Genomic DNA, 27,189 nt, shown 5'->3' with positions numbered 1-27,189 from the left:
CTTACCACTGTATTATTCATAATGTAGACAACCCTCTTATGGATTTCTTTTAAGATAACATTTTGTTGTTTGGAACCCAGCACACATGAAACAACTGCAAAGGCAATTAAAGATTTTAAAGCAAACATTCCATTTATCTTCTCAGGTAAACAAACGGTTTCAATTTTTGCTAATGATCTACTGACATGAGTTTGTCTTTAATCTCCTTTTATATTAGAAATCAGTAGGAAAAAATCTAAGTAAAATTACTAATTTATGATGTAAATCACAATTCATGTAGAGCAAGGCAGTGTACGTAAAGAAACCTAAAAGCCCACTTGGTATAGGCCCTTAACCTCCTAGCCGTTAAGCCCGACCTTCGTACGGGCAAAAAAAAACGGCTATGATGGTTAACCCCGAGTTTTTTCCCATCCCCACTTACCTGGTCCCCCTGTGCTCATCCAGCGTCGTGTTCGTGTTCCAGCGTCGTCCTCCGTCGATCGTCGTCCGCCGATCTCCCTCTCCAGCGTCGGGTGTCCTTCCTCGAGTGCCAGCGGGACCGGTAAGAAGCCGGCCGGCATCTTGTGTTCCGCCGGCTGGCATCTTGTGTTCCGCCAGCCAAGATGCCGGCCGGCTTCTTACCTGGTCCCGCTGATCGTCCACGTCCTTCTTGTTCCAGCGCCGGATGATCTCTGAAGCCAGAAGCCGTCCGGCGGAGAAAAAAAAACTGGACGGCTCCTCCCTGCGTGCGTGATGACGTCGGCGCGTGTGCGGGAAATTCAAACTGAAACTCATTCATTTATTTTGTATTGGATTCAATACAAATTCCTGTATATAAAGGTGATGGAAGAAAGGTATCAGGGCAGATGGGATAGACACATGATGGCAGACTACTGCTGGAGCCTTCAATGTGATTGTCCTGATCATCACTATAAAAGGAAATCATACAGAGTATTTCAATGACTTATTTGTGATTAGTTCTGTAAATATACTGAATATATTGAATAAGCATTTCAAAAATTTAATTTTTATACGTAGGCATATCTAATAATTAAATAATATCTATTAATTAATAAATACATCTTTTAATTTAGCTTAATTTTCATGTTTCATTAGTTTTCTATGAGGTTATTATTGAGGTCATTATTCCAAAACTAGAGCCAACCTAGCAAACCTAATACCATATTTGGAATCTGTGCATCAAACATAACCTAAAATTACTTTAACCACCTGGGCGTTACACTGATGTCTAGATTTCTGTTCCAAAAGCATTACACGGTTTTTCATGAAATTTTTTTTTAAAATTGTAGACCTGTAACTTACAGAAATATGTCCGAACAGGGTTCTAGTAGATATCATGAATATAAAAAATGTTTTCGGGGTAGGTCTTATATTAGGGCAGGTTGGGGGAAAAGTGCTAGGTCTTATTTTCGGGGTAGGTCTTACTTTCGGGGAAACACGGTAGTCAGCAAATAGATATAAACAGAGTCTAAATTAGATCACAAAAAAAACACATTTTTGTATTATGAAATATTTATTACACAAAAAATAAATGCGAATGGCTACAATTAGAATAACAAGGCATACCTATGGTTTACAAAAGATTATCAACGCACCATAGAAAACAAATTTTTAAAAGTTACGCACTTCTATCTGTGTAAAAGCTGGTGAAAGAAAAATTTCTGGTAAATAAACATTTTTTTTTTAGGCTAAAACATCAATGAGTCCATGCACCCTCAGACATGTGCAATATTAAAACCTGACTGTCTGTTCAGAAAATATAGGCTGCTATTCACACACAGCACAGGCACAGCTTTTAGCTAAGTCACTTCTGTCCAGTATGTGCAATCTGTCTGCCGTAATGTGCCACAGCATTAAACCACTCTGTGTACATAACAACTTGCATTCCCTACGAAAGTAAAAGGAAATTAATGACATATTCAAAAAAGGTGTCTTAGCATCAAGTTTGAAATGTGTCAAAAAGGCTCTAAAAATAAATCCAGAATAACTGTACTAGTTTAAAAACTAGTCAGCAGCACTTAATATTTTATGTTTGTGTTAAGTTTCACAAACTATTTCTAATGCATATAGGATCCTAAAGAGCTCACACCACACTTCACAATTTCAGAACATTGGTCCATGTTCTTTTTAATGCGGTAGAAGTGCTCCACGTATTCTGAACGTCCCAGAAGCTCTACAAAATCTTCATCATGTGTAATGACAACCAGCTGGAAATTTCGCTGTCTTGATCGACTTTTGATTATTCTGTAAAAACAATAATATGATAAGATACACATTTTGTCATTGTATTCTCTATTTCAGCTATACCCAAGAATTTTTCATAGTAATTAGAAAATCAATATAAAATGCCTATCCTCACACACATAACATATCTTCACACACATAACCAACATAGATGGTTAAAAGCAAAAAAACCAAAACAAAATCAAAATACCATTACAATGAAAATACCATATACAAGGACAGAAATTACAGCTAATTTATTTAAACTTTAGGAAACAGTAAAGTTAAAACCTTTGTCTGGTTCTTACTGCTCTCCTTGCTCCCAGCAGAGAAATATTAACTTACTTTCTAATCTCTATAACACCTCAAAGCATAAATAAATTCTATCTTTAAAAGATGTAGTTGAAAAACTGTCACCAGTGACAAACTCCTATTTCCCATAATTTTCCGCCCTGGTGACAATGGTTCCAAAACAGAAAGTGGGGCTGAAACTTCTAAAACTTACTTTTTTAAAAGATAACCTTACATTCTTTTTTACAACCATTTTTGTCTTGCATGGTTCTCAGGTCAGACAATCAACCAGTTTTTTTTTGGAAACCAGCTTGTGCAGTACCATGCATTTGCAATTTTATATAAACACATCATGAGAGAAAATCTATAGAGAAATCTAAAGGTGTGATACAAATTTCATAATACAATATAAAGTCTAACCCTGGAATGAATTAGGGTTCATTAAAACGGTCTACAAGACATCCGGTTCAAAGCACCCAACGTAGAAGGCAGTGCTCAGCAGCGGCTCTGGCTCCCGTGCATTCGCGTGTCAGGCAGACTAAGCTTAACTGCCTTCAAACATAATGTCTGTATACAGATGTTCAGTTTTTACAATACTGAAGCTCTTTGTTTAAGATGACATTTTTTCAAATGTTACATCTTTTTTTGTGATGATTATGTACAAGATGGAAAAATGTTTTTATGTAATGCTGTGTGCCTTTTTATTTGCCATGTTCATCTCCGGCATTGGGAAAAAAGGAAGTCCCATGCAAGTATTACGATTTGAGACTTTTGTTTGGTTCTATTATAGTTCACTAAACCTGTTTACCTACCACTCAAAGAGTATTGTTTCGCTATATTCTGTGCAGTACACCCACATCACGTTAGCCACAATCCAAAAGGTCGGCTTTCATCGCACCCCGGGGCTGCCAGGCTGGGAGAGCCTGGGGGAAGCCATAAGGTATTGTTTATGCCAATCTACAGTTCGGGCCAAAAATATATGGACAGAGACAACTTTTTTTCTAATTTTGGTTCTGTACATTACCACAGTTAATTTTAAATGAAACAACTCAGATGCACTTGAACTGCAGACTTTCAGCTTTAATTCAGTGGGTTGAACAAAAAGATTACATAAAAATGTGAGGAACTAAAGCCTTTTTTTAACACAATCACTTCATTTCTGGGGCTCAAAAGTAATTGGACAAATTAAAAAGCTGAAAATAAAATAAAATGTTCATTTATAATATTTGGTTGAAAACCCTTTGCTGGCAATGACAGCCTGTAGTCTTCAACTCATGGACATCACCAGATGCTGGGTTTCCTCCTTTTTAATGCTCTGCCAGGCCTTTACTGCAGTGGCTTTAGGTTGCTGTTTGTTTGTGGGCCTTTCTGTCTGAAGTTTAGTCTTCAGCAAGTGAAATGCATGCTCAATTGGGTTCAGATCAGGTGACTGACTTGGCCATTTAAGAATATTCCACTTCTTTGCTTTAATAAACTGCTGGGTTGCTTTGGGCCATTGTCCATCTGTATTATGAAATGCCTCCCAATCATTTTGACTGGATTTCAGCAGACAGTATGTCTCTAAACACCTCAGAATTTATTCGGCTGCTTCTCTCCTGTGTCACATCATCGATAAACACTAGTGTCCCAGTGCCACTGGCAGCCATGCACTGCACGCCCAAGCTATCACACTGCCTCCACCATGTTTTACAGATGATGTGGTAGGCTTTGGATCATGAGCTGTTCCACGTCTTCTCCATACTTTTTTCCCAATCATTCTGGTAAAGGTTGATCTTGGTTTTATCTGTCCAAAAAATGTTTTTACAGAACTGTGCTGGCTTATTTATATTTTTTTTTTTAGCAAAGTCCAATCTAGCCTTTCTATTCTTGAGGCTTATGAGTGGCTTGAACTTTGCAGTGCACCTTCTGTATTTACTTTCATGCAGTCTTCTTTTTATGGTAGACTATCGAATCCCCTACCTCCTGGGCAGTGTTGTTTACATGGTTGGCTGTTGTGATGGGGTTTCTCTTCACCATGGAAATTATTCTGCGATCATCCACCACTGTTGTCTTCCGTGGACGTCCAGGTCTTTTGGCATTGCTGAGTTCACCAGTGCTTTGTTTCTTTCTCATGATGTGCCAAACTGTAGATTTTGCCACTCCTAATAATGTAGCAATTTCTCGGATAGGTTTTTTCTTAAGGATGGCTTGTTTCACCTGCATGGAAAGCTCCTTTGACCGCATGTTGTCTGTTTACAGCAAAATCTTCCACATACAAGCACACCTCCCTCAAATCAACTCCCGGCCTTTTACCTGCTTAATTGATAATGACATAATGAAGGAATTGCCCACACCAGCCCATGAAATAGCGTTTGAGTCAATTGTCCAACTCCTTTTGAGCGTCTGAAATGAAGTGATGTGTGTGTAAAAAAAAAGGCTTCAGTTCCTCACATTTCATTTAAAATTAATTGTGGTAATGTACAGAACCAAAATTAGAAAAAAGTGCTCTCTGTCCAAATATTTATGGCTCTAAACTGTATCTCTTATTCTAAATATTTTCCTATCCTGAATTAGAATTAACTAATAGAACTTAAAATGTTAAAGGTTTGCGCTCACTGTGCAAAAGATCTATGATTTTGAGGCATCTAAAGAAACTCCAGGCGACCATTGTCGGGCTACAGGAAGCACATTTTCTCTCTTCATCTCATCATTTTCTGTGAAGAGGCTAGGTGGGAAAAGTCTGGGGGGCTACTGCCCCAGGCAGGTGTGCAGACGTATTGATATTCACAGAAAATTGTAATATACCACTTTTCCTAAATCCTGTGATAACTAAGAGGGAAGATGGGCTTCCATTACTCCTCAATTTATGGCAAACCCCCTTACTATTCTGGCAGCATATGGTCCCAACCAGGGCAGTAAAGACTTCTACAATAAGCTAGCAGCAGCTATTCAAAGTCTTCCTCAAATGCCTATGGTGTTGGCGGGTGATAATAATGCAGTGCCTAATACCGCAGAGATAAGATTCCTGCTTCCACACAGACAATTAATGTTTCCAATGATAAAACTTTCTCAGCCGCGCACTCCACAATGTCATGTATCGGTTCTATATTGATTACCAAAAATCTACTTCTGAAATTAGACGTGACAGCTGTACATTCTATACTGATCTCAGTTTCACTGTCAATGTCAAACGGATTTTTACAGTAGTTGGACTTTGGCGATTTCCTTAATTTTTGGCTAAAGATGTGTTCCAAAATTATCCTAAATACTGGTGGCAGGACTTTGAATACCATAATGCGAATCAACAATCAGAACCTCAAATATACTGGGACACGGCCAAAGCAGTGTTGAGAGGCAGGATAATGGCGCATTTTACCTCTTTGAAGAAAAAAACCTTAAACAAGTACATGGAAGCCAGTGCTCAGGCCTGACAGGCATATATAGTCTATAAAGGATCCTGTTCCTCTAAAGATCGATATTCCTGGCTACAGACTAAAAGTTAATCTGATTTCTGGATGAGTCAATATGACACAATGATCATATCACACAGTGGAATTCTTCCGTTATGGCAACAAGTCAGGAAGTTTATTAGCTAACCTAACCCAAAAGTTTTCGGATGCCCCCACGTATCACAGCTGTCAGGGACACTCACAACTCTGCAAAATTTACAGCAGGACATTGCATTCACGTTTGCATCCTAGTATGAATCGCTGTACACCTCCCAAGGAGGTGATTTTTCAAGAGGACAGAACTTCCTAGATCATCTAACTATACCTCAATGGACAGAAGTAGACCTTAGCTATCTTAACTCTCCCATAACCTCGGAGGAGGTTCTATCAGTCATCAAACGCTCTGCCAATGCCAAGGCAATGGGGCCAGATGGCTTGCCAGACGAATTCTTTAAAATTCCAACGGAACTGGTTACCCCAACTTTAACAAATATGTATAATGATATGTTCACCTCTTCTTCATATCTGCAATCAAGGCCATTTGGCATATGTGAAAGTATTACCAAAAAACAGAAAGACCCGTTAGATCCTGGCTTTTATCGCCCTATATCGGTCCTAAATGAAGATGTAAAACATCTATCCAAAATTTTGGCACAACTTTACTGCACTTGGGGAGTCCTGCTCAGGCAGGTTTTGTTCTAGGCAAGTCTACAGCGTATAATGTACGTAAGCTTTTGCTGGTGTTGGAACACAACCGTCTGTCTGGCCCCTCCTCTGCATCAATGGCCCTATTTGGAAAAGTATATTGAAAAATTGGTTGGAATCATGTCCCCCGACCACTACCCAGCTTCTTAACTATCTTTAGGCCCTGATAGTAATAGAGAAGACAGAAGCTACTCAACACCTAGATGTTCACCTGCACAGGTTCTTTGGCACCTGGATGCCATATTTGCAACGCACACTATCTCCCAGTCAAATGCATGACATCATCAAAGTATTTCGCCACACAACCTCGTATGATCAACAGGCGTTGGGGGCGCCAGTCAGGTGATGTGCTATTAATTCTAAGATATCTAACTGAGCAATGTATGATCTACTCCTTATTTGGATGCATGCTATAGCTCATACAATATGTTCAATAGGTGGGAGATGGGAGTGTGCTCTTTCTTTGGACCTGGTAGGTTAACAGATTTCAATAGATTTTATGGTTACTGTTTATTGGTTATCTGGTAAATGTGTTTTAAGTGATTGAAGCAATAAAAAATTGAAAAAACAGGGTTATGGATAGAAGGGTACAGGAAGCAAAATTCAGAATATCAAGTCTTATGACTTACTTTTTCTGACTGTATATTTGATATACTGTACAGGATTGCAAAATTTACAAATGTTTTATATGTATATATAATTTTGTTTTAAAACTTTTGTCCTGCCTTTCTAATAAAGATAATATTAAAAAACAAAACAAAAAACGGTCTACAAACTTGTCAGCCAGAGACCGCTGATCTCATTACAACTGACAATATTCAATTCCCATGCACGATACGCATTGTTAATACGCAGCTTAGATGTAGGACACTGACAGGTAAAAAGACACCCTTTCTGTGCCTCCGGTAATGATGCACTATAATGAACTTTTGTGAACTTATTTTTTATAGTGAAAAAAAAAAGAAGATATTTGGAGCTAAATTTACTGCTCTTTTCACTCACTCTGTACACTCAGGAGAAACGCACAGTTCTCCTAACTGAATGTTTGGGAATGTTTAAAACAATTTGGTCACCATGAATTAGGAAAATTCTTCCTCCATCATTTGATTCTTCTCTATTCCACATTAATGATCTGTATTTTCTCTTTTAACCTTCTAATCTATACACCCTTCATCCCGAGCCCTCCCTTCTTCATCATCCTTTCCCTTTTACCCTAAATAACGCCTTGTTGTATGTCTTTATCATTTTCAATTTATTTCATGAATTGTGTATTTAGTCTTATCTGGCCTAATGCCATGTTTACCTTGTAATTCCAATAAAAATGTATTTTGGGAAAAAAAAGATATTAAAGAAATATGGGTATGCGAAAGTGATAGGCAATGAAAGTACCTATCTTGGCTCAACTCCTGCCTGCACCCCCCTTAGAATTAGAAACAAATTTTTTTTGGGATACTCACTCAACCAAAGCATGGGCTAGAGACTCAATATTTTCACGATCCAGGTTTGTGGTAGGTTCGTCGAGTGCCAGTATTCCACAGTTCAGACAAAAGGTCTCTGCCAGAGCCAGGCGAATAATAAGAGATGCCAGAACCTGTGCAACAAAAATTAATTTTTACAAATGGATTTTAGGATTATACAGCAAGCAATTCTTAAGTCACTGCATGCAACATTTATTTTTCTAGAAAATTTTTTCCCCTCTTGCAACTGGATGTGATAGGTGGCTGCACTTGCCTGTGGCAAGATAGTGAGATGGGTAAATTCCCCAGGCAAATACCTGAAATAAAGATCTGAATAATAAGAGGCCCCATTTCCAAGAAAGCTTTAAAGAAAGACCAAAAGTTTCTGCTCTAAAATCTTACATTGTACCTAAAAGCATATATTTACATTATCTTGAGATTAGAAAATGCCAATACCTTGCACTTTAAAGCAAGTAGGCAAACTGAAGACTTAAAACTTCAGATTTTCATTTACTACATTTAAAATATCACACTTACCTACACCTACAAGTTCGTATGACATTTACTCAGCCATTAAGTTAAACCAGTGTGCTGTTTTGGACCAGATATCATCTTCTTAATGCTGCACACATGCACATCAAAGAACCATCCCAAAAGAACCACCAAAGAACCAGAGGAATGTTATCTAACTCTAAACTAACTTATTTTGCACAAACCACTGAAAGGTATCCAGTGAATTGTTAGGTCAAACAAATTTGTGTGGATACACACAAAGTATGTACAAAGTACAAACTCTGTCATAAGTACAAAAGACCTAAACATGTAAACATGTATTAAGCTGGAGAATAACTTTATATCTTATTGAATGTTTTTTTTTTTTTACAATTCAGCACACTTTTACACATGACCTGTACTTTTAGAAAACATGGAGCTCATTTACCTTTTGTCCAGCACTGCACCGTCCTCTCATATCCAGTGCAGTATCTCCTTTGATCATCACAACTCTGTAGTTGTATGTTCTTCTTTTGTCAGTGGCTGAGACACTTTCATCAGCATCAGATCTAATCTCAATGTACTCTATATCTAGAAATACATTAAAAATATAAAATGGATAATTAAATAACTATTATGGTCATTTTTTTTTTAAATACTACAAACAAAAAAAAACATTGAATGACCGGTCATTAAAGTTTATAGATTTTGTGCAATTATTACAAATAAGAAATACTAATTTAAAAACAAACATTTTTTTACGCAACAGGGTCAATAGCTTTGAGACTTAGCAGGCATATATTCATTCACAATATAATATGTATATATATAAAATATATTTTGTTAATACAAATGTTTATTACAAAAATAAAAAAATTTACATGCTACAATAATCAAAATCGGTGGTTGTTACAAATAGGCTTTTACACAGTTCAACGTGTTTCTCGGAACATAGTCCGCTTCCTCATGAACACATTAAGCTAAAAATTACACTTTTTTTTTCAAAACTTAAAATGTCTAATGCACAGTTGTGACTTACAATATTAGCACATGCAGGTTACTCACCTGTTTGACAGTATCGCGAAAATTTACTTGAATTTCTGATGGGTTCCGTTAAAGTCAAGGGCCGACTTTAAACATTATTAGCAAAGCCCCTATACATGTTAGAATCACCAAATGTGAACTCAACCCACTAGCAGCAGTTCCTGCCGTCAAAACAGCAGGAGACCGCATTGCTAGCTGGCATAATGACCTGGATGACGTGTTAGGAATGCCACTCAAAGTTGTGGAAAATAGCATGGTGACATTAGGCAAAAGGATAGAGGACCAGAGACGGAGTGTGGGTCAGCAAGAGCAGTAGCAGTGTGTGGCCTCTAGTCAGCTATTGCCAGGGAGATAGCATTGGTAGGTGTCATGGAGAGCTGGGTGTATTGCATCTTCAATGCCACCCAGAAGTCTGTAATACATCTTAGGTGAATGGAGTACTAATAGGCAGCAGCAATAGCAGCAGCAGGAGGAGGCGGTGGGCCCTGAGACAGAGCGTGGACTGCATAGGTAACTGGCATCTAGAGTTGGGTGTAGTCCATCGTCAATGCCACCCACAAGTGTGTAATACAAAAATCTGAAACTTGTGGTTAAACGTTGGATGGCCAGACCAAGATGCTGTTGCTGTGGTCTTTGGTGGCGGAAGCGCTAGGAAGGTAGACCATATTGCTAGTTTGCATCATGACGTGGATGACATGAATGCCAACCCTCAATCTTACAATACTTAGCTGAAAAATTAGACAAAGGGAATGGTACCTATCAGTGTGGTAGTACTGGGGGTTTCCATCTGCAGTTTGTTGGCCTCCCGGAAGCAGCAGAAATTTAAAGTATATTGCTAGCTGGCACAAGCATGACAATGGCGATGAATGCCACCCCTTTACGTTGCGATAACTAGCGGAAAAAATAAATCGAGGCAGGCTCAGCTGACAGGGTGTTGGTGATAGCCTCAGACTCAGCACAGGAGCAGTGTGGGTTCACAGAGGCATCTTGGTTGGCCAGTGAGTCCTTGTGTCAGTCAGTGACATCTGCAGTGGGGGTATGATTGTTGTTAGTAAGCCACCTTTCGTTCATTTTCAAAAAGGTAAGGGGATTGACAATTTTTGGCGACAGTCGTGATTGGTTGTCTGTGACCACTCCACCAGCGGCACTGAAGGTTTTTTCAGACAGAACACTGGATGCCGGGCACGAAAGAGGCTTGACTGCATACTGTGTCAACTGCGGGCAGATTTCAAGCCTGTTGACCCAAAAATAAATGGCGTCACTACTGTCAGGACAGGCATCCTCTTTCTAACTGCTGTCGTCAACACCACCACCAGCCAGAAAAGAGCCAACGTAATCGTGCACCATGCGCTTTATCCATTCTAGATGGTTATGCCCCTGCACTTCACTTGTTTGAGGTGGCCACATCAGGTTTCACCAGGCATCCAGAAAATCTCCCCTGCCTTGGCCTACACTTTTGGATGTGTGCGGCCTGCTCCCACTATTGCTGCCGCTACAGGAGGATACAGTGGAGGCAGTGTCCGCCTGAGCTCCGTGTGTGGAATGTGGTGCACGCAACTCCTCACACAGCCGGTCGCATAGTAGTCTGCTCAGGTGGGCCACCTTTTCTTTCTCTTGCGCCGGGCTGGGTATAAACTGTGACATTTTGTCTTTGTAGCGGTGGAGAAGCGGAGCACACTGGAGAAGTGCATGCAACCACTCTGCTGCTCTTTTTCTTTGCCTGCCTCTGCTAGGAGCCCTGTGTTTGCCCCAGCTCCATCTCCCCCACGGTCACATCGTCTCTGACTGTTCCACTGCTTGTGCCCATTTGTCTGTCTCTGCTTTGGGACTCACATAAGGAAGATTTGCGGCCCCTTCCATCTCCAGTCTGTTGCTGCTCTTGCCTTTCCTTTACGTCTGTTTCGGAACTGCTGCTAGCCCTTACACGCACTGGTCATTCCCAGGTGGCATCATCATCCTCATTTTCATCTAAGCCAACCTGTGCAAATGCAGCGAATGATCCAGAACCCTCGCCCAGCAAGTCCTGACCACACTCTAAAAGGGTCTCAAAGTCTGCCTCCTGCTCTGAACTTCACACTGACAGATCCTCAGGCTATTCGTCAAACAACATGGGAGAGTCATCGGGAGGTACAAGTACTTTAGCCACAATAACATCTGTGTTTACTCCTGTCACAGCTGTGCTGGCACATTAGCCACACTAACATCTGTGTTTGGTCCTGTTATGGCTGTGCTGGTTCCTGCTGCAGGAGAGCCTGCTGCACTTGAGGCCCCCCAAGACCCAGTCAACAATCCTCTCCACATGACGTGGCTGTATGATTGTATTCTGCCCTCTCAATACATCTACCAGGGTACTGGTGCTCCTCATACATCTCAGACCTGTTTGAAAACTTGTGCTGCTGCCTCTAACAGTTTGCTGCTGCTGCTGTCCTACAGTGGTGGACTCCCAGGGAGTATGCCCCCCTGGCAAGATGCGGCAGGTCGCCCAACGCCACGCCTTCCCCTGGGTCTACCTCTCAGCTTTTACTTATTCGGGCAGAAATGCACCTGTACTAAACGGTTTCTTTGGTAAATAGGGAACAGGTATCAAACACTAAAATATCTGTATTTCTTTTAAAGTAGGACAGAAACTAGTCTTCTTTGATAAATAGGAAATGCAACTGATTTTATTTAGCTTTAGTTGTACCTTCAGTGCGTGTGGAGTCAGTGAACAGCACCTAAAAATGTAATACACACAACATAACTTGCACTAAATATGCTGACTGCTGACAATTTAACAAAACTGACTAGCTAGTAGCTCATGTAAAAGTAAATACCTTATAAAACACTGAACTATGCAGCAAACAATGAACTAAGAAGGCTCCTACACTGTCCATGTCACACTACACGTCTCTCCCTGTGTCTATCCTATACACAGAACACAACATGGAGTGACTAACCCCTCCCTCCTTCCCTGTATATATATGCCTGTGCTCTCATCTCTCCTGATTGGCTGCTGGGCCTTGCTGTGCATCCTGGAAGCAAATGATTCGCTCCCAGACGCGAATTCCGCTGAAATTTCTGGCTGTTACTGCCCCCTGCTTTTTCCCTCATTCGTTCGGCAAGAACGTGACCTCATGACCAATCCAAAGGCCAATCTCGCTAACATGTTCGGTAAGCGAGAAAGGCCCGATTCTCCGCAAGATCGAATTTAAAAATCTCGCTCATCCCTAATCAAGGGGTCAGTTCTTTATTGGAACATATGAATAAGTTGATATAGATCATTGACTAGGACAAAAAAAGCTTTTTTATTTTAATAGGTTCCTTAGCAACAATTATCTATAATAGTTTGCAGAATTGTATAGCTATATGTGCACCACTGTCCAAGCTATTGGAATAGTAACTATAACATGCATGATCTACCCATCACCTATATCACTGTATTCAAATCATCGCTGTAATATGCTGTTGCCAATAATATTATTACACAGTATTTATTTTATATATTATACATTATATATTAAAATAATCAAGTTCTCATAAATTGATAATGTCTTAGCCTCCCTAGTGTTTGCCTCCGGCCACTCCCATATCTGGGAGCTCAGTTTTCAGCACCAAGCAACTGCATGGGTAAACAAGTCCAGATGTGGTTTTGCAGAGACATAAGTCTGAGCTGGGAGCACGATGTGTCTCTGGCTACTAGACACAGACACACAGACAGCCTTTCCCTGTACAGGTATCAACCGCCAGTCGGTGTGAGTTAGGATGGCGCTTGCACCACTACTGCCAATCCTAACAGCTGCTTCCTATTTATTACCTGGGACCATGATAATCCAATCTGCATATATATATATATATATATATATATATATATATATATATATATATATTCCTATTTACATTCTTGGTAACAGAGTGGCTTACAACAATGGTTGATTTACAATTGGTTCATACTGTTACTATTTTGAATGTTTTTTTTATAATACATGAAAATACGAAAACAAATATTAAGTATTTATCAACATTGATTTTAAATGCTATTAAAGGAGGGGTTTGTAGCTTATTAACCTCATTTAGACCTGGGGGATCTGTAGCCTTTACCTCAAATATCCATTGATCTTCTTTTTGAAAAAGGATTCGATCAATGTTCCCCCCCCCCCCTATGAATTTGGGGGTACATGCTCAAGTACTAGGAATCCAAATGAATTTTCATCAAAATTGTGGTGAACCCCTATATGATGGCTTAAAGGGGTTATAATTCTACCACTTTTAATTGTATAAATGTGTTCATATATGCACTTTTTTAACCGTCTTTTTGTTTTGCCGAAATAATATCTAAAAAAGGCAAAATAAATAACACCTATAGTCTTACATGTACCTCTTATCTTGTGATTTAACTCAGTAGGGATGAAAATGAATCTTTAGGGGAGTGTATCCACCGGCATTGTGCGAAATTGCCACAGGCTCTAAAGTTTTCACCCTTATTAGGGTAGTTTTCAATTAAAAGACTGTGTTCTAATTTTTCTTTTAAAGAAAAAGATTTTTTATATACAAAGTCTGGACCGCTCCCAATGTGCTTGCTCGCCTTGGGATCGGCCAATAAAATAGGCAGGTGTTTCTTACATATTTTTTTTTGACTTGTAGGTGTTGCATTGAGTATCTCGTAATAATTCTCGTTTTATTTTCTTAGCAGGTACTTTGTCTTTAAATACTAAATCTGCATGCTTGTGTATGTTTGCCTTTCTATAGGCTTATTTAAGGGAGGCTTCACTAAAACCCTTTTCCAGTAGCCTTTCCTGTAGATCTTTTGCTGCTAATTCAAAATCACTTTGGTTTGAACAATCTTTTTTTAATCTTCAGTATTGTGAATAAGGGATACTCCTCTGGAGCCTGGAGTATAGTATTCCCTTCTGTAGGTTTTCCACACAGATTAGCATTTAGGTGTTATGAGAGTTGATGCCTATTTTTAAATCCAAAAAGGAAATATCCGTGGTGCTCCATTGCATGGTGAATTTTAAATCATAGTTCACCTCAAGTTTTTGAAAAAATTCCTCCAATAGCTGTTGCGAGCCTTGGCATAACAACAAATTATCATCTATGTACCTTCGCCACAATATTACATGACTCAGGTACATAATGATTGAATCACCTGAGAATAATTATTTCTCCCATCCCCCCAGATACAGCTTGGCATAGGTGGGGGTACATCGTATCCCCCATCGACACTCCCTGTACCTGGAGGTAGGTTTTCCCATAAAAAAAAAAAAAAAGGTGTTATGAGTATGAATCGCAATAAAACGATTACAAAATTATTCTCACATTGTCGATCTCTACTTGTTTCAGACAGAAACTGAATTACAACTGATATACCCAATTCATGTGGGATACTTGATTACAGAGTTTCCACATCTATAGTACAAGTATTGCATCATCTGATAAATTTATATCTTCAACCGTTCTCAATACATCCAGTGTCCTTTAGATAGGAGGGCAGTCCTAATACAAACAGTCTTAGATGTTCGTGTGAAAAATTTGTCAGATATACCGTCACTTAAACACATAGAAGTATTAGAACTAAGTTTTTGTCCCAGAGATGAGTTAAAAAATTTTGAAATTATTAAAGATCTAAATCTTTTTGCATGTAAATGTTTTTATAAGGTACTATATGACAAAGAAGATTCAGATAATATCTCAGAGATGAGGATATTTGAAGGATTTAGGAGTGAGGATTTTAGAACTCTGAAAAACCTTATGCAATTTTGGGAGGAGGGAAACACAGAAGATGAAGAAACACAAATAATGAGGAAAGTAATTCAAATTGATTGTAGACATCAACAATCAAATATAAATAGTTTGGACAGTGGTGCACATATAGCTAAAAAATCAGGAAACTATTATGGATAATTGTTGCTAAGGACCTTATTAAAACTATTAAAGCTTTTTTATCCTAGCCAATTATCTATATCAACTAATTCATATGTTCCAATCCAAAAGAATTGATCCCTTGATCTGTCCAATCGAGGAATGAAATGTGGAAACAGAAGCGAGTAACCTGTATGTGCTAATATTGATAAGTCACAACTGTGTATTAGATATTTTACACATTGAAAAATAATATTTTGTAATTTTTAGGATATGTTCCTGAGGAAGAGGACTATGTTAAACCTCAGCAGGGAGACCACAGAGAACTTGGGTCCTTCATAGAATGCTGTCCAGGGACAGGCTTTTCTACTCAGGCCATGACATGAGATTTTGTAAACCTTTTCTTAATGCACACACACTTATATATATATATATATATATATATATATATATATATATATATACACATACATACACACATTTTTTTTAACTGATAACCAACAGAACTACCTTGTCCTCGGTAGGTGCTGCGCCAAAGATCTCGAATGATCTTATTGATCTCTTCCATCTTCATGCTATGAAATTTCATTATGGCTCTAACAAAACAAATTTAAAACAGCTTAAGTAGACGCTGATCATGCAACTAATTAAACAAAGCAATTGATAAAGAAAATAGGCAAAGGCATTTTCCAAGACTGCTTATTGCTCATACATGTGATGGGTCCTGTTACAGTGCTAGACCTTGCCTAACTTTCTGCAGTAATACCACTTTCGAAGACTGCTTTTTATTTGCAAAATTTTTGCTATTTTTGCTAAAGTTATGCTTGTGGAAGGACCTCCTAGATTTGGAAGATTTTCGGGGCAGGGTTCTCTCCTCCTTTAGTGCCACTGTCTGTTATTTTCAACCTCTATTTAAAGTACAGCATAATATGTTGGCGCTATATAAATCCTGGGGGGGATTCTGCTGCTTTTTTTTAAAATTAATCTCCCCATCCCCACCATGTGGCTTTACCAGGACAACACAAAGAAACACTAGGTGACAAATGCATTAAACTGTGTGGAATAGAAGCATGTCTGGTTGCAATGCCCTTGAGGTTACTAAATTTACCCCAAATAGTTAAGTAATGTAATGCTTCAGAAGTATGTATTTCAAAATATCAGCTCAAGATCATAAAAGATATCAGTACAAATTTCTATACAATTTAATGTCACTTGCAATGATAATGATGCAAGCTGAAGCATTCGTAAATTTCACTGCACAAATGATTCTTATCTTAATAAAAAGTGTTGTGTTAAAACTCCCTGCGCTCTATAATCCTAAGGTCCCTGCAAACTCAACTTGAAACTGTAGTACTACAACATAGTCTAATGTTCAGTTTTTAATAGAGGGCTTTTAAAATTACAATACTTATCTGTAATCAAGGGCACAGCAAGAGGATTTAAAATGTAAGGCTATTTACACACGTCTAGATGACATTTTGTCACTGGAAACAATCTTTCATGATCTTTTCCAGTGACAGATGAATGAAGGATTGGGTGGTGTATCCAGAAATGACCCCAGTTTTTTGGTATTTTTTGCTTGTTCGTACAAAGTACTTATTGTTACTCTGACATTTTTTTTTACAGTAACAAATTTGAAAAATAATCAGGTAAGCAGTTAAGGTAAAAATTTACGCTTATAGCTTTTCCTGGAGTATTCAGTGTTAGGACAATCCCGCCAGATGCTCCAACAATAGTCAGCCATCATATGTACATCCCATCTACCCTGAATACCGTCCTTCCATGACCTTCAAATCTTGGTGGAATCGTTCACCTTGCTCATCACTGACTGCATCAAAATTTTACGGGAAGTTAGAAAGATGGCTATGCACCTTGATGCTCATATTGCAACCAAGCATTTTGTAGCTCTCCAAGAGTATCTAGACAATATCTGTGTAATTATTTGCTTGTGTGTTTCCAAGAAAGTCCTTGACAATGGTATTGAATGATAACCAAGCATTCTTTTCGACTTTGTCCTGATGAAATGTTCATCTTTGATGAGCTGCCGAATCCGTGGACCATTAAACACACTGGCCTTTATATTTTCAAATGACAAACTAGGAAATGCCAAAATTAGGTCCTTGAAACAGTCTCCTTCAGTTGGCAAAGCTTTAACAAACTACTTCATCAGACCCAGTTTCATGTGCACAGGCGGAAATATATTATTCTTTCTATCAACAAGTGGCTCATGTAGAATTTTTGGATCACCAAGTTTTAGGGCAGATCTTGGAGACCAATTCCTTTCCACTCAATGCCTCTCATGAGCTCTGCTGTCCCACAAGCACAGATAACAGGGATACTAGGTCTATCCACGTTGCTGACCAAGAACGGCAACACAGATGACCCAATTGTGTTGTGATATTGCAACAACTCAGTGACTTTCTTTATTTCTGCAAATTCTTCACAAAAACAAAAACTGAATGGCCAATTGGGACTGACCCAAATATATTGCCATTGTGAAGGAGGACACACTTTAAGCTACGCTTTGAGCTATTGATGAATAGTCGCCATTCAGTTGAGTTATAGATTGGAATTCCCAATTTCTCCATTAAACCATGTATGTTATGGCAATACACAAAGCCAGAGTCAGTTCTAAAGTAGTGCAGAAATGCAATTTCTATGGTTTGAAAATACGATACCGTCTTTCTCTTTTCAAGTAATTTTTTCTCACGCAGGCTTGATGCTAGGAGTTCTGAAGCCTTCTTCGATAGTCCCAAATCACGTGCCAAATCACTCAACTCATGCTGATCAAATCCCTTACGAACAAGTCCTCTTCAATTTCGAACTCTTCATCATTGTTGTCACCTAGTTTATCATCATAATCATGTTCTTCAAGAGAGGGTAGTGTAACAAAAACCAGCACTGGGATTTTATCTGAATGAGCCACTGGGTGGTAGACTAGGATACTCCATGTTACTGGATGATACTGGATGGTAGACTATGATACTCTATGTTACATTTATTTTTTCTTGTTATATCCTGAAGTTTTCACTATACAAAAGTAACAGTCACTGAAACGATCTTGTGGCTCTCGCCAAACCATAGGTATACCAAAAGGCATGGGATTTCCAGGGCTGCAATGAGAGCACAGCCCTGGAAATCCTCCCGACAGTGAGGGATCGCAGGTCACCAGGGGTTAAATGAGGCTCTCCATTCACCCCTAGTGCTCTGTGATTGGCTGAGATTTTACGTTTCTCGGCCATTCAGCACTAGACATGAACAGGAAGACCTGTTCCCATTCATCTCTAGTGCACTGTGATTGGCTGAAAAATAGGAAACCCTGATGACAGCTCAAGCATCATCAGGATTTCCATTTCCTCAGCCAAACAGGGAGCAGAGCAGTCAGCGGTCCCTGATCCATATTAAGTAATAAATTGACCTATCACAACAGTATGAGAAAAATCCACATATCATGATGCTTGCAACACCATGCTACCTTGTCTGCTGAATTCAACATTTGAGAGGCCCCTAGATCCAAAAAGAACTTTTGCAAGCTGTAACCTCTTTAGCACATCCATTTTTTTCAACATTGGGGCTTTTTCTAGGATAGCTTGGCTTCACATAGGCATCTACTAATCGTAACTGTACTCACGCGTAACTTTAGACCTTCTTTGATCCTCCACAATCTGATCATTGGCTGAATCTTTGCAGTTTTGGCTATTCTTGTATCCATTCTAATGGTAGTTTTCAGTTTTCTTTCGCATCGTTGAGGTTTTGATTGCCATTTGCCAACTGAGCGGTCTATCATTTTCTGTTTTTCTTAATAGATTTTCCCTTCTCCAATCAATTTTTTAGTAAATTAGTAAAAGTACGCTGTTCTTTTAAACCAGAGGTCAGAAATCCACTAGGCCGGACTCTCTCTCAAATTCTGCCCTAATGGTTCGCCCCCACCAGGAACGCCCCCTGAAGGAAAATCCCTCTCCCCTGCAATGCATACAGAGCAAAGGGAATGTTCCCCAATTCCCCGGTGGCGTAAATGTTAACGCTGGCCGTGGTAAAAAGAAAGGCAGACACAACAGGGAGGCTCAAGAGCCGCATTCGTCTCCAGAGCTCCAGTAGTTTGTTCCGGCTCCACCACGGGTTGCTGGCGATTATTAGGCCGGATCGGCCAGGGGGCATTAGGCTGGAACAAACTACTGGCTGTTCTAAAAAATGTCTGAAAGGACCCATTTTCCCAGCGTAAAAAGCACTATAACCAGCATGTACAACATTTGCTGCCCTCATTCCTTAAATAACGCTAGCAATTGTCACCTGCTGTTTCACGGAAAATAATGACCTCACTGTTTGAATTTCACACTGCTATTTTTTTTTAGACAGCCTAATATTGCCTTTCTTCACTTTCTGTAAAGGAATACATAAATATGGACAATTTTTCTTCACGTTTTGATTGGGAATAGAATGTGCAGTTTTCCCAATGCATTTGCGTGCATGGAAATAAAAACTATTATTTCAATTTTTAGCTTTACTCAATGTTTTTTTTTTTTTTTTTTTTAAACACACTGCTAATATCCTGAACAGAACTGTATTTATGCAGCCTAAGTAGTACAGTGGGAGCTGAACTCACCCATGTAAGAATGAATGAAACACAATCATCTTCACTGCATCATTTTGCAATATAACCTATGCTGAGGAATTATGGAGCTCCTGAATGTTGTTGATAATCTTAGATCTCTGGCTATTTTGCTGAAACTGTGTTGTCAGCACACAGTCATTAAAGCAGAACAGGTATGTAGCTGGTGATTTTGCTAGCCTAATTGTCTTTAATATATTTTAAATAGGTATGTATTGTGAATTCATATTATTAGCCAATAACTCCTCCCCCCAACCTCCACACTATATGTACCACCCCCATTAAAAAAAATGCATTGTCATATTCTTGAAATTACTGAATCAAAACCTAAATAAAAAAAAACCCTAAATAATTATGTTAAGTATGTGGGTGACAACATGACATGTAAAAAATGTATGACATTTATATGTTAAGGTACATGATATATGAATAATTCTAGTGACTGAGGAAATAAACTGTGAAACTGTGGGTAAACTTTATGCACCATTTAGCTAGATGGCTGGGACATTGTTATGTATGAAGAAAAAAAAAAACTTTAGGTACATAGATCAGCCCATGTATGGAGTTTAATGTGGAAAAGAGATGCATATTACATTATTTTCATTTATACAAAGGCCAAAAAGAAAAAAAATCTAACAAAGGAACTTCATCTTTTTTATAAGGGTAAAAGAAAAATACATACTGGTCGAGTGTCTTATAATAAATGTCCAGGTCTTTGTTTGCCAGCTCTGTGGTTCTCATAACAATCATCATCTCCCTGTGTTTCTCTGCAGCATCTTTGTACTGGGGTTCTCGCAGCTCTTTTTTGAAGCGCATGATTTCATCCTCAAATCCTTTCTGACGGCCAAGAGCAAGGCTGTGGTTTGTTTTCAATGTTTCAATTTTGTTTTCCAAGTGCTGATGTTCACTGAAAAGCAAAAACAGGTATGGGAAACTTGGACCTCAATTTAAATGCATTGTTTAAGCAGGGGAAGTAAGCAAAGCAATATAGTATACAGCATAATTCTCCACATCCAGTTTTTAGGGGCGGACCGCCCACCTTTGGTGATTATTCCGCCCGGCACATTTTCAACAGCTCTGAACGGACACCAGACAGGCTGCTCTGCTCCCTGCTGATAGCTGAGTGAGTGAGGGCGGAGGGCGAAGAGCACAGCGCAGCTATGAGGAGATGAGGGCTGTCCCTCCCCCATCTCATAGTTGTGCCGAGTCTTTTGAAGAAAAAAAAAAAAACACACAGTGTAAACAATGTATCCGCCCAGTGGGCGTGTGTACGTGTGACATCAACAGAGCAGTCTGTGTGTAAATTCTGCATGTCACATTCCTCAGCCTTACAGCTCTCTGGGTGTAAACCTTCATATCCCCTAAACTGTATGCCATATTTGAAAATTTCAGGGTGCACAGGGAACACTTATAGTTATCAACTTTCACAATTTCAGCACCCCAGCTTTTACAAATTTATTGATATGAGTATCAGCATTGTAAAATCTTGTGAAAATACAACATTGGGGTTGCTGTAATAAAAGCAAGTCTCAAATTAAAAATTCAGATTGGGGACCCCGGGGCCACTTACATGGAAAGGAGCATTGTGGAAGGGCCAGTAAATTTATACTCACAAATCTATAACTGGAATACTTTGTTACCCTGTCTGCTTCTCTTCTCTGAACCCCATTTTCCCCAAAATTGTGGGGTGTACAAAGCCAAAAATATAGGTGCAGTGGGGGGACACCTTTGGCTAACCCCCCACACTAAAATTTTATTACTATGGCAAACACACTGGTGTTACACATTACTGCCTACTTCTAACACTTGATCACCAATTTCTCTGGAATGGGAAGGTGTAGGAAACTGAAAATGTGTGGGGAACACCTGTGGATAACACCCCCTAAAATGTTATCATAATGGCATCATTAGAACATAAAAAACTCTGCCCATCAAAAAGAAATTGGGGTTCAGGTACTGGTAGGGTAAGTCATGTGTAACAGGACAGCGTATCCTGATGGGCAAAGTTAATGTAATGATGCCATGGTAATGAAAGTTTGGGGAGTGTTAGCCACAAGTGTCCCCCACTTGCACCTATGATTTTGTTTATCTGCACCTCTCTGTTCTAGAGAAATTAGGGTTCAAGGTAGGGAAGCAGACAGTTTGATGGGCAGAGGTTTTTATGTTCTAATGATGTCATGCTAATGAAATTTTATGGGTTTATACATCTGTTCCCCACTTGTACCTCCCCATTCCAGATAAATTGGGAATCAAAGAACAGAAGCAGAAGGGGCAGCATAGTATTACAATTATAGTTTGGTGAAAGGTAGGTAAAATATTTTGAGGGCCCCAACCCAATACATCTTGCTATGTAAGTGGCCCCGGGGGTCCCTAATTTGACTTTGTCAATTTTGGGCTCCCAGGTGCACTTTCTTATAAAACAGCAAACCCAAAGTTTTTAAACTCCTGATCCCCATATTTTAAAAATCTTGAAATTAAAAAAAGAAATGTTGGTTCTTAGTAGCAATGAACACAATGAGTTGTTAGGCTGCAGAATATGACAAGCAGACTTTACACACACAGCTATCACACTGCGGGTGGATAAATTTCACCGGCAGTTTTTTGGCAGTGATGAGAGGAGGGCACTGGCTGTCCTGTCCCCATCTGCTATCACATGCATGATTGCTCTTTGTGTTACCTAGGTATAGCGCTAGGAGGTGACATCTGAAGTTAGGCTAAATTCACACTGGCAGTAAGGTTGCATTTGCTGCAATTACCTCTCACATTCCTCTCGCCAGGAACCAATGCTGCTTGAAAAACTGCTAGGCCTGAAAAGCCCAGCACTTACCGCCTGTTACCAATCCCAGGTGCCCAGCACTTACCGCCTGTTACCAATCCCAGGTGCCCAGCAGTTATCACCAGTTACCAAACCCAGGTGCCAAATAGTCACTCAGGAGGGGCATTTTCTGCTAATGTGAACTAAGCCTAATTTGTTAAGCCACATTGATCACAATATTACACTACTACAAGGGACTACACTATTTAAAACATGGAACTCTAGGGAGGTGGATTTAAATAGACAGCACTGGACTGTTGGGGCATAATAAATTGTACATTTCAACAATCCAGGCATTGGAAAGTTGAAACAAAATATAGAGGGTAGGTAGAACACTGACACAATAGCAGAGGTTACTGGATACCTATGACATAAATAACTAGGAGCTCTAAATTTGCAGTGTCTAGCCCCATCCACTTTTTTTTACCACCTGGCTACAGTTTCCCCCCACCCGGCTGAAAAAAAATTCTGGGGAGAACACTGTACAGTATATGATGGCTGCATTACACATATCTCAAAAGCATGAGGCGTTACCATTTTATGCATGCTGATTCTTGCATGGATTGGGTGGGGGATCAGGTAACAGGAGGATATGGGAATAGGGGAAAAAGTTTACTACAGTTCATAAGTCTTGTACTGCAGAGGAAATATAACAACATGCATATAAAGTCTTTCTACATTTTATCATGTTTTATAGTTCACAGCAAGTAATTCAATTCTGGTGTCTAACTTTGGTTTCATTTGAGTACAAAATGTTACAGTAAACTAAAAAATTTACAAGTATGTAAAAGTAAATACGGATGCATCATTAGGTTTTATGGTAATTAATCCACGACTAAAGATTCTTACTTCCTTAGTTGTGCAGCTTTCATCTGCCCCATTTCATTTAATAGCTGCTCTCTCTCCTGTTTAACTTTCTCTAGCTCCTCCACTCGCTTCCTAAGGGTTAGGTTGTCTTGGAGACATCGTTCCTGTATCTACAGATAAAGCAGGAAAAAAAAAAAATCAGCATGTGAACCTGTATGCCATTTACAAAAAGTCCTGCCTGGGAGCAGAAACTGGTATTGTCTCATCTAGTCAGAAAAGCTTTTGCCAGTCTTCTTTTAGCTCATACTGGGCCAGGTATTTCATAACTTCATGGCTTAGATCAATCAGTTCCCACCCCTTTTCCAATACTAGTGCCCCATAATAGTTACTGCAGTAGTTGAATTGGAAAACAGTGGCCGACAGGACTTCACTATGAAGGGACATTCTAGAACAAATGGAACAAAATGGTGCACAAAAGTATTTTCTGGCTTATAAAGTAATAGCTGACATCCTCTGGTGTCTACAGTTTAAAAGATTGGTTAAGTTTAGAGTTAATTTAAAGCAGAATTAAATAGATAAATGAAATAAAGCAATATATATAGATGAGTGATGGCAAACCTTTTAGAGACTGAGTGCCCAAACTGCAACCTAAAACCTACGTATTTATCACAAAGTGCCAACACTACAACTTATTTTTGACAACTGAGGTTTTAGTTTAGAAAAAAAAACTCATAAATTAACATCTTTTTTTCCCTAAAAGAAAAACACAATATCAAAGATTGCAATGATACAAACAACTTTATACAGGTAGTCCCCGGGTAAAAGACATCTGACATACAGACGCCTCCTAGATAAAAACAGGGTTTCCCTGCTGCTGTGTGCAGAACAGAGGCTTGGAGGGGGCAGCTTGCATGACTTGCAGAAGAAATCTTTTGCTAAACACAGCTGAGGTTGTGGGTGATATTAGGGGGTGAGCGCTTTCTGCAGCCTCTTGTAACTCTTTAATGACTAAGACAAACTCTGCAGTTGTTTCTTTTTGCATAGGCTTTCAAATTGAAGTCAACAAAAAATTTGTTCAAAATTTTTCCAGTGTTATTTGACATACAATTGTGTTCAGAATAGTAGCAGTGTAAAAAATTAAATAAAGCTCAAAATCCTTAAAATAGCTTGCATCTTCATACAGAAAATGCATTGGGAACACTGCATAGTCTATGCTAAATCAAACCTGTAGGCTCCATAAAGATTTTTTTTTTGCTTTGTTTTTATGATTAACTCACAGTGAGGTTTTTGTACAGTAAAGCTGCGTACACACTTGCAATAATTATCGTTGGAAACGAATGACTAACAACCGATCGTCTGATATTCGTTAACAAAAATGGTGCACAATGACTGACCAACGACCCCGACGAACAAGGATTGTCGCTGGAAATGAACGACCATCCCGGGGGATCTGACTGAGCGACGATAGTTCACTATCTCCTGTGTGTACAGTCGTTCAGTGATCGTGGATGTTTTTGCAGTACACTTTCTCCTGTACATGTCATTTCCTGCATCGTTCAAACTATCGTATCTAGCGTGTGTACACTATTGGTGGATTATATCGGTCGTATTGTTACAGCATACACAGAGTTGTGCACAATACGCTCGTTCAAAATAATCATTCATAATCATTAGTCGTTCGTTTTCTAACGATAATTATTGCAAGTGTGCACCTAGCTTTACTGACACCATGCTGCCTAATATGTTGAAAAAAAACTATGGGAGATAGGATGAGAGAGCTCCTGTGTTTCTTATGAAAATATTTTTGCCTAGTCTGGTTTTAAGTAACTAAATTGAAAGAAGTGTAGAGGAAAGGCAGGCTTTTAGTAGGCATATACTTAGGTATTATTATATTTTATTTTATAATCAAAGTAGCCCAATTGATAACATAGACCTACTGTGCTAAAATATATTCAAAGAAGCATGAACTAGAAAAACCTAATAAAGTTTCTACTACTATCGTGTTTCCAAAGTTACACGGGTATCAAACTGTAGGAAAAACTTTTCTCAAGTACCCGACGCGTTTCACCCGGAGGCCCTCAGCCTATTTTGACATAATCGGAAATCCCACAAGATCATGCGTGGTGCGTAATCCTGTGCATGCGTGATCTGCATTCGGCAATTTTGCTAGGAGCAAGATGCCGGCAGCACCAGTCCTTTTGAGGCTGGCTGCTGACGTCTCGCTCTTCCTACTATTACACCAATGATTCTAGTAAGTGGCAAACTACATACTTTGTTCTTACACATCTTTATATTTGTTTAGCTAGAGTTAGTTTTATTACATCTTTGATCCAATATAGAATATATGCTACCTTACACTCCCACTAGACACCAATGAGATATGTAAGTCTCCAATCCTATTTTACCTTTAAAAAAAACAGCAAATATAGGATAAACTATAATAAAGCACTATCTTTATCACCAGCTGACCGTGAATTGATCCATGTACACTATCTACCACATATCAACCACTTATGTAAGTGTTAATCTTTTTATATCCATTATGAATAGTTTTGGACAACACACTCTAAATAGCTTTGAAATATGATTTTATTTTCTAATCCTTAGTGGACTGCAGATATCCTTATATACTTACACAGATCCCTTTCAAACAAGAGTACTCACATATGCTCTTCATATTCATATTTCTCACAAGCTTGCACACAAGGCATGCTAAGTATACTTAAAATTAACATTAATTTCTGTTTAATTATCAGACTATAATATACATGAATATTATTACATATACGAGGGGGTGCTGAGAAGTTCCTGGCTTTGCCCAGAAAGAAGAGAGCCAAAGTTATGAAATAACACATTTATTCAACATATTCCCCCGAGACTGATGCACTTAGTACAGCGTAGGTACAGCTTTTCTAGACCGTTCAAATAAAAGTCCTTTGGTTGGGCCGCAAACCAGCTTTCAGCATCTTTGGCGCCAGAAAAATCCTCAAAACGTTGCCCCTTCAGGTGTTTCTTCAAATTCGGGAACAAATAATAGTCCGAAAGGGCCAGGTCAGGTGGGTAGGGGGGATGGTTGACCAATTGGAAACCCAGGGTGTTCAATTTGGCAGCCACAACATTGGCTGTGTGCGCAGCTGCATTGTCCTGCAAAAACAGGATCCCTTTGGTCAACTTTCCATGGCATTTCATCTTAATTGCCTCTTTCAGCTGGTCCAGGAGGTTATTTTACTGTTCGGTGATACTAGAGCCCTGAGGTAGGTAGTCCACCAACATAATACCGTCTTTGTCCCAGAAAACGGACGCCATAACTTTTTGGCCGATTTTTGGGTTCGACGGAGACCTGCTGTGGCACCATTCCTTTGACTGTTCCTTGGTATCAGGATCATAGATGTGGAGCCTGGATTCATCCTCAGTCACTAACCTAGCCAAAAAGTCCTGTGCAGCTTTAAAATGGGCCAAAACGGCTTTGGATGCTTCAAC

At 39.2% G+C, this 27,189-nt stretch overlaps 1 protein-coding gene across 2 annotated transcripts in view; it reads right to left on the bottom strand.

Annotated features, from left to right (window-relative positions):
- Positions 1-1,494: 1,494 nt before the first annotated feature.
- RAD50 (RAD50 double strand break repair protein) overlaps positions 1,495-27,189 on the bottom strand; it is a 107,713-nt gene continuing 82,018 nt past the window's right edge. For both annotated transcript variants that reach the window (XM_072400852.1, XM_072400853.1), the window contains 6 exons: positions 23,752-23,879; positions 20,770-20,994; positions 15,989-16,074; positions 9,045-9,187; positions 8,105-8,238; positions 1,495-2,244 (listed from right to left, as the gene is read on the bottom strand). In XM_072400852.1, coding sequence (XP_072256953.1) covers positions 2,058-2,244; positions 8,105-8,238; positions 9,045-9,187; positions 15,989-16,074; positions 20,770-20,994; positions 23,752-23,879 — 903 coding nt within the window. In that variant the 3' untranslated portion in view covers positions 1,495-2,057. The remainder of the gene's footprint in view (positions 2,245-8,104; positions 8,239-9,044; positions 9,188-15,988; positions 16,075-20,769; positions 20,995-23,751; positions 23,880-27,189) is intronic.

Source organism: Pyxicephalus adspersus, chromosome 2, assembly GCF_032062135.1.
Source record: "Pyxicephalus adspersus chromosome 2, UCB_Pads_2.0, whole genome shotgun sequence".
Classification (NCBI taxonomy): Eukaryota; Metazoa; Chordata; class Amphibia; order Anura; family Pyxicephalidae; genus Pyxicephalus; species Pyxicephalus adspersus.
This window is presented reverse-complemented; position numbering and strand designations above follow the sequence as displayed.